This window comes from Alosa alosa, chromosome 21 (assembly GCF_017589495.1).
Source record: "Alosa alosa isolate M-15738 ecotype Scorff River chromosome 21, AALO_Geno_1.1, whole genome shotgun sequence".
In the NCBI taxonomy this organism is placed as follows: Eukaryota; Metazoa; Chordata; class Actinopteri; order Clupeiformes; family Clupeidae; genus Alosa; species Alosa alosa.
Window position 1 is genome coordinate 15,368,469 of NC_063209.1, and position 8,873 is coordinate 15,377,341.

Below are 8,873 nucleotides of genomic sequence, written 5' to 3' on the forward strand. Positions count from 1 at the left end.
GCGTTCTGATTCAAACAGCCATGTTTAATTATTTAATTATTCCATCACACCACCAAGAACTTGGCTGATGAGTTTATTAAATTAGATACTTAAAAAAAACATTGCAGGCGATCTCTGTTGTCCATGTCAAATCAGACCAAAGTTGTGGAGGCAAATGGTTTTCAATAGTGAGAAGAGGTGGGAGGAAGCCTAAACTGTTCCACAGTAAGGCTGAGAACCCCATTGGCTACATCTGTCCAGCCAAAACTGCTTCACCAGACACTTGATACAAGCCTGCCGAAGCCGAGTCAAGAGATCAGTCATGAAAGAACTTTCTAGAGCCTCCACTCCTGTTACATCGCCTCCAATTGCCCTCCATGCTGCACGAGTGCCTTAAAGCTACCCCCTCTCTTTTTTTTCTTTTTTACATTTTTTATCTCTTTTAAAAATGCACAAAAAAAAAAATCAAAAAATCCAGGTTAATCTGAAACTAGATTTATTGAGCTTTTTTCCCCTCTTCTCCAACTTCCATTTTTTAAAAGAATGTTTTTAGCCACTGCTTGCTTGCAAGGACTACTCCATAAAGAGAACGGCGATGGCTGCAAAAGGGGCAAAGCTGCATTTCGTGAAATGCATGCGCATCGTTTCAATGTGCATCTCTTCATGACTAATGACTTGTTATTATTTTGTTTAATTTATTCCATCACTCCAGGCCCTGGCCTCTGTGTAGTGTGTTTTAAAAGCCCTGGAAAGAACTAGGAACTTAAAAGCCACTCTCTGAAATCGAGGACATGTGCATCAGATCTGTGTTTGGCAATTGTAGTTCTAGATGCTACACACCTCCCAGTAGAAAAAAAACAACAATTCGCCAGGTAAGCAAAATACTCCACGTAGTAATATAAACATTCGGAAATTTCTTGCATAGAACATCAAATTAGTTTCTATGGAACTGCAATTATGAAAGAGCAATACTTTTGTCAGACATTTTCTTTTCTTTTTTCTCTCTTCAGTTGACAAGAAAACATGATTCTATTTCTGAAATTGTACTTTCATTTCTTTTTTGGGGGAGAAAAAAAAAAAAAAAAAAAAAAAAAATCAGGCAAAAATGTGTAGGTTAAGCACAGCCACTGATGAGGACACTTGAAGCACAGGACTTACTTCATAAAGCTCTTCTTTTTAGAAGGCTGGCCAATTCACAAAAAAGAAAAAAGAAAAGGAAAAGTACAAGGCAATTCAATATATAATAATATATGTATATTTTTTCTCTCTCATTCTCTTTCTATTGACCAAAAGACAAGTGGTGTAAGCAGCTCCCTTTGATGTTGCCCTCACACACGGCAAGGGCAGAGCGCAGGGATGACATGTTTGTTCAGCAGCCAGCTTTGCCTGGTGGCATGGGCTTGCACGAGGGATGCGCTGGTCAAGTCGAGTGTTTGTTTGTTTGTTTGTTTGTTTTGGGGTGGAGGAATCAGACGCGAGCGTTGGGAGTTCAAGCCGTGGTCACATGAAATCCTCGTAGTCCTGTTCGTAGCCAGCGCCAAACCCGCCGTAATCGTCCAGATCGTCCTTCTTCTTCGCCTTCAGGCCTCCGCCCGCCAGATTGAGATTGGTCTTCTTCTTCTTCTTCCCCTTGGCCAGTTGCTGAGGGACAAAACAAAGCCAAACATGCATGAAGACAGGCAGGCAGATAGACACAGACACAGCTAAGTCACATTTGTTGAATGAACCGTGTTGATTTTAACATGGGGATGTAAGCATGAGCGCATACATTCTCAATGAGTTAGTTATTAATAGTAAACATCCAACAGTAAATGTGTAATGGAAAAAAAGTCACAATGCAGCTCAACAGCTCCCCTTAGTGAGCACGGCAAGAACTACACTGAGAAACGGCAAAACTCAATCAATAGGTTAATCAATAGCTCAGGTGCATTGTTTTAAGAGTCTTAAAATGAACAGGTTTGACATATCGGATGGATTAGGTCCATCAACAAAATAAAAGAAATGAGTGGTTTTGTTTTCAAATAGGACAAGGCGCTAAAACCCTCACACCACTACTAAGGCATGTTACAGATCAAATAAAAGATTATTTTCTCACCGATTTAAATTAAATTTAAAAAAGTTTGATCATATATTTGAGAAACTGGCATTCCTTCCAGTCATGATTAAAGTGAGAATGAATGTCTGTACACTGGAGTAGATCCCAAATTTGAATTGGACTAAAAAAAAAAAAAAAAAAAAAAAGGCCCAACAGGGTCATTCCTTCCTGTCCAAACAGAAGGACTACCGAACATACCTTCTCCTGTTTCTGTTTTTCATTAAGTAGAACTGTCAGGCTAGTGCTGACCTTCTTCAGGTCCTCCAGTTCCACTGCAGCGGAAAACAATGACAGACAGGGGAGAACCCATTAGGTGACGCATCATCTCATAGAGTACACGAGGCCATGCTACAGTTCACACACAAACTCCCTTCTTGAGCAAGCAGTCCCACACCCTCTCTCTGTCGCACGCACGCACGCACGCACGCACGCACGCACGCACGCACACGCACACACGCACACACACACACACACACACACACACACACACACACACACACACACACACACACACACACACACACACACACACACACACACACTCTCTTTTTGAGCAAAAACACTTAATACTTACATGAAATACAGAGTTCACGAAACAGGGATTCCAAGAAGGTAGAATAATGAATGGACTTGTCGTACTGTGTGATTTTTTCCCTCAGAAGCTTCTCGAACTCGACAAAGTCTTCCCTAGACGAGGGATTAAGGGCGTCGATTCCAGAAACACTGTTTTGAATGGCATTAGATTCCACACCTAAAACACAAAGTTAATACACACTTATAAAGAGCTTTATAAACCACAGGAGCTTGCATCTTGCCTTTTTTTTTTTTTAGAAAAAAAAAAAATGTGACAGTCTTTCTCCAAACAAACTCCACTCAACAGGGTCAGCACGTGGAGAAATCTGAGGTTTCCTTTTGCAAGCTTAAAATTGAATCAAATGATGGGATCAAACTTTTGACTCAGAGTGTAGCTTGCCTTTGCATCTTGTTTTCTGATGTATGATTATGACAGGACCAACAAACGTTTAATCTCAGAAAGTGCACAAAAACAATCATATGTTTTGATATGTGCATAATAGCCTAATAGTGAAAAGATCCACTATGAATAGCTATGGAGTCCATGGTTCTGTGACTCCCTAATTTGAAAAGCACTGAAAAAAAAAACAAACAACCACATGGTGTGGTGAGAGCGGACCCACCGAAAGCCTCTCTGGCGAGCTCCATGTCTGCTTCCTCCTGGGCCTTCTTCTGCCGGAGCCTTTCGGCGGCCTGCTCCTCCGCGGTCAGCTCCTGGGCCTCCTGGCTGGCCTTTAACTGCCCACCACACACAGAGACGTCAGGAAGAGGTAACCGCACAACGAACCGCAGGAAACGCAATCTCATCATACGACCTTCAGGCCAGCGATACACCGGGTCCGCAAACTGAAGCACTCTCACGTTTGTGGAGCGTAAAAATAGTTTTAGAAGCCAGGTCGAATTTTTTAGAACATCCATACATTGATTACAGTGGCAGCTAATTGTTTGGTGCAGACGCTCCGCGAACAGAGAGCTTCAGTTACGTGCCCGGAGTAGCCTCTCTGTTATACTTACATCAATACACTGCGGATCACGAACATAAGAGAGGGAGACAAGAGTTTACAGGGCTCTGCATGAATTTCCATAATACAAATTCCCTTTAACTGCTATTCACACACAGAGCAAAACGTCAAGCTTACACAGTGCTGCATGAAAGAATAAAAAAAGCAATCTTATGTACAGATCCATCTATTAATGAGCAATGCCAACTACCGGTGCCACAGGAAGGGGAATACACAGCGTTTAAAAGGACTACAGGAAAGCAAATCTAGTAAGGCAGATACAGTTCCTTGACACTCACAGTTCTCATAGCAATGAGGAAAATATCAAGTTTACAAAGCACCACATAAAACAAACACCTGGTAGTATAGGCCTAAACATCAAACTTCCTGTAACTGCAATTCAGCCACCGAGAGAAAATACCAAACCTACAAAGCCTTCGATAACATGCAGTCTAGTGTAGAAAAACTCCCTTTCAAAAAAAATGTTCTACAAAACAAATACTACTGTCTTGAACTGTAATCCACACAGTTATGTGAAAATGTCAAGTGTATGAGCTGTAATCTAATAATATGTAAGAGTAGCGAGCTGGTGCTGTAGCAGTGTAACCCCGACACCTCCCGAGACGTGCTAGCAACAGACGTTAGAGCCCATGGGTCTCAGCCACCTTGTTAGCACGCCCGCCTCCCAGTCCGAGGTGCAGCACGTTCACAGATTCGAGCCTTGGCCTGAACTGTGCCGTCAACCCAACGGAGATTAAACAAAGCTCAGACTTCCTTTAACTGGAACGCGCACACCCTCAAAGGAATATGCCACCTTTTAAATGGCGATTTAATAATGTTATCATTTATCGTTTAACTTACCCTTTTCCTCAGCTCTTCCTGTTGTTTCCTTTCCTTTTCTTTGATCTTTTCATTTAATTTTTTCTTTTCCGAAACTTTTGTTTCTACAGAAGGATGACAGGGGGAAATTCCACATTAAGAAAACTACAATCACAATTGTATTCTTCAAACTCATTGCAAGGGTCAGTGAGGTAAAGTTATGGAGAGTGGTGAACTTAAATGGTAAACATCTATCTATCTATCTATCTATAGATATAAAAAAAGCCCTTTTGCTTAATTTTGCTAATACAATGAAACATGGACTCGCCTCTGAAGAGGTTTACCCTGAACTCTGAGTCAACCTACAGAGGTTTGTCACTATACTATGTCCTTATAGTAAGACACAGCCCTCCAGTTTGTAGAAGGGCAATTCCACGCAAAACTGTCACGTCCATAACGCCAAATAAATACCATGGCATTGTGTTGCCGTTATGGATGTGACAGTTTTGCGCGGAATTGCCCAGAATCATCACTGATCTCAAACATTAGTCAATAACACACTGGCCCAGTGTTCAGGGTCTTTCACATCAGGAACGATAACTATAACGACAACCTTTACTATAAAAGCATCCACACTGTCGAACGATAAGGAAAGTCTCTCCTCATGTTGATGAATGTGATGGCTAAAATGTGATGGATTCTGATCCATCACATTTTGATTCTGATTCTGATGGCGACAAACGACCGTTTAGCCTACCTATCCTCATGGTTGTGGAGGATGATCGTTAGCAGCTGTGAAGTATTTTATTCTCAAGATGGCCTAATGGTGTAGCCTAGGCTACAGAAGACGTAGGCTAAAATACAACTATCTACAGTCATCCAAAAATGAATTGCAAGAGATAGGCTATGAAGGGAAAAAGTGCAGCATTTTAAACATGGCAAGAATATTTTTACCGGAACAGTTTTGTCTCGTGAAATTCGTGCTTGTGGACATCAATCACCTATCTCCTGTCATTCTATTTCAAGTTATCATGAGTGTCATTTGATTATATAATCACAACAAATGCTAATAAATGAAAACAGAATAGGCTTATGTGCTATAGGCTAACGTTACAGGTCACTTAGGCTAACTCCCGTATGTCAAAATAAACTGATTTGATCCTATGAATTGTTTAGAGATCACACGCAACTTAACACAGCAATCTCAAACACCACTGTTGAACCTAGGCTACTGCTTCAGTCATGTAAGAATAGCAGTTTATGAATTATCTTTACCCGTTTAATCAAGTCCACATGACCAAAAAAACAGCATATTTAAAGGCTGAGCTAGCATAACAGCCTAATAAAGCAATGGATAACTAATAAAAAGTCTCATACAATTAATGAACTTTATCACTCACATTCTGAGTTTTTCTGGGTGGTTATATATTCATGCAGATAGTCTTCGAATGAGTCATCGCTGTTGTGTGTTATAATATGTTACAAGATTCATGACTTTAACATTTTACATGATGCTGACTGACGCTGGCTATGTAGGCTACCGTTTTAACGTCTGCTAGTCTACTGCCTACCAAAACCTGTCGCTGTTCAGTTCAAGTTAAATGATCAAATATTGTTTGATTTTGTGTCAACTTTCAGAGGGAAGACATGTTCCTTTCTGGACAAATTTCACAGCTTCTAAGAAAGTCTTTCGTCTTCGAGTTTTGAACAGAGAAAAAAAGTTAGGCTACCATAGGCTACATGCAGGTTCTCCCATAACGTTATCGATACAGATCAATGCACCAAATCAGGGCGATTTTAGCGAAATGACGTTCCTGTGACAGGCTATCCAATATTGAACAATGGGATAACGTTTCATCATCACCTTTATTGATGCATGAAATGTTGACATTGCTGAAATACAGAGATGTAGCCTACTGAGAGGCAGCTGCAGACAACGATGTTCAATGGGTTCAACTTGTCCCTTGCCTACCAGGTGGATGTAAACAAAGCTATAGAACCTAGAATACGTCACATGAAACACGTTAATAGACCCTTTTCAAGAGAGTTCCATTATCACCATCATAGTTAGCCCCACAAGGCTTCCGTTTTAACATTCCATATGTTATCTTAATGCAGAGGAAGTAGATTGGGACCCAAATAGAACGTTCAAGCATTGTTTTTGTTTTTATTGTTGAAAGGGTCTATAACGTGTCGTCTCTTGTTGTACTTCCTCACCTGTCTTCTCCTGCGCTGCCTTCGGTTCTCCTCCCTCCTCCTCCTCATCATCCCAGTTGTCCTGTGAAGGGGGGTTGGGGGTGGGGAGGGAGAGAAACAATAGAACTGAGAGACTCATAGAGAGGAGAGGACTCAAGTAAATAAACTGCCTGACAGGAAGCATGAAAACTTTAACAAACTGATGGTAACATACAAAACAACAAGACAAAAAGACAACATAACGATGCTCAAAAGGAGCACAATTTATGCACCGTTTCACTGATCTATGCCACTAACCTGATAGTGTGGTAATATACTGGTGACTAGTGGCCAAGACTCAATACGACAAGCCAATATCAACATCAAGTACCATGTATAAGGCGACAACACTTTTTCAGGCATAAGTGAAGGACAGTTTTATCTGTTTATATACACACACCGGTTTTTATCACCGTTTATCCAAGCTATGCAATATTGAAGACCTTATGAAAGTACACTATCGGCAAAATTGTTTGCAAGACTTTAGTATAGTATTTACATAGGTAGAGTTCTAGTTTTACACCAAAAATTCCATAATGTTGATTCAAATATATCTGGTGATAGGAGGCGCACCTGATGACCTGTCCAGTACAGTTTCACGTTCAGCGAGAAAAATCGCACTTGGATGCCCAGCTGGTTTACCAGGTCTAAGGCTTGAATACCAGGTCTAAGGCTTGAAAAGCAAAGCTAGTCGTTTCCGCGGCTCTGTGTGAGTCGGTACGTGAAATGGAGAGGGCTCTGGAACGGGTCTCACAAAGGGCGGGATGTAACACCACAGAACACGACGCTGACACCACTGACCGCCTGATCTCGGGAATCATTTGAGATATCTCTACGGGACGAATGAATACGGGCCCTCTCAAGTCACACGACACAAAATGACAGTGTGAATGACGTACGTCAAACATCAGGCATCAAAATCACGAACACACACAGCAGATGAGATAATGTGTAATTTGTCATGTAGAGTTTTACACAATCGTCCACTGCCAATGCGTACTGGCATTAGCTATAACGACTACAAGAAACAAAATCGTTGAGTTGACATATGGAAACATCTGACGACTAGAAAGCTTACTAGTAGCTACGTCAGACTGAATTCCCCATGTAAGCAAAGCTAGTGAGCTAATGGTACGCAGCTAGCAACACTAGCTATCAACTGGCGGCATCACAAGGGTAATGTGAAGTTCGGTATTTTAAGTGTCAGTATACTGACAGTATCAACTACATTTCCCCATTCGTTTAACTTGTCACTGGATGGCTGGCTTTCAAAAGTGTGACATTAGCAGCATACTGGAAGTCTCCACACACAGCATACGGAACGACAACGTGGTTGCTGGCTAACCGGCCGGCTAACATGGCAACACTTATTAGCTAGCAGCTAACGTCATTGTAGCTTAAAAACATGAACCGGTGCCAGGCGAAAGCTGCTATTTTTTGACAGTTGACACATACGGCAGCAAAGGGAAAAAAAGATAAATATAGACATCACTTAACTTTCTGACATGAGCTAACGTGATCTACATGGCAAACGTTAAGTGTCTGGTAACTTCTTTGCCGGCTAGCAGTAACATAAGCCTGCTATCGCTAACTTGTGCTAGCTGCCTTTACAGGCAAACAAGAGGGATCGTGACATAGTGATATAAATAATACGCCTAAAACGACCTCAGGTACTAAAACTGTAAATTCTGTATTTTAGAAAAAAAAGCTGCGTAAGATCCCATACTCGAATAGCTGGTATTCATCAGCTAACTGATAAACGTTTAATAGCTATGCTGCTACCTTCACGTCTTCATCCTCGTCCTCGCCTTCCCATTTGTCCAGCAACGCCACTGGCTTTTTTGCCGTTGCCGATTCAGTTGGCTCGAAGTTCTCAGCGTCTGTGGTGAAATGTCACAAATGGAGATTTTAGAATAAGTTCAACGATCATCTAAATTAATCGATCATCTCATACTTACTTTAAAGCCTAGAATTCCGATGAAGTTAAGATTCTTACCCCACGAGTCGGAGTCCGCCATCTTGGTTATGTGTGAGTTTGTTAAACTACAGGGCGAGTAGCAGTGGCACCGACAAGGCTCCACCAGCGCCGCGCGCCTTTGTGAGAATGACTGAATACCGGCGAACGCGGGATTTGGCTGATGGTGTGTACCTATGGTGTGTACAGCCAGCAT

General features: G+C 41.6%; 1 protein-coding gene across 2 annotated transcripts; it reads right to left on the reverse strand.

Annotated features, from left to right (window-relative positions):
* Positions 1-6: 6 nt before the first annotated feature.
* Positions 7-8,825, reverse strand: eif3jb (eukaryotic translation initiation factor 3, subunit Jb). Of its 2 annotated transcripts, XM_048231294.1 has the most exons (9): positions 8,699-8,825; positions 8,485-8,582; positions 6,685-6,745; positions 4,510-4,592; positions 3,662-3,670; positions 3,271-3,385; positions 2,649-2,825; positions 2,273-2,346; positions 7-1,620 (listed from the first exon to the last, which is right to left on the reverse strand). In XM_048231294.1, exons 1-9 carry the CDS (start codon positions 8,718-8,720, stop codon positions 1,480-1,482), a joined length of 780 nt encoding a protein of 259 aa, XP_048087251.1. In that variant the 5' UTR covers positions 8,721-8,825; the 3' UTR covers positions 7-1,479. The 2 variants fall into 2 exon arrangements, with proteins under 2 accessions (XP_048087251.1, XP_048087252.1); XM_048231295.1 differs by lacking the exon at positions 3,662-3,670.
* Between the last annotated feature and the right edge of the window lie 48 nt (positions 8,826-8,873).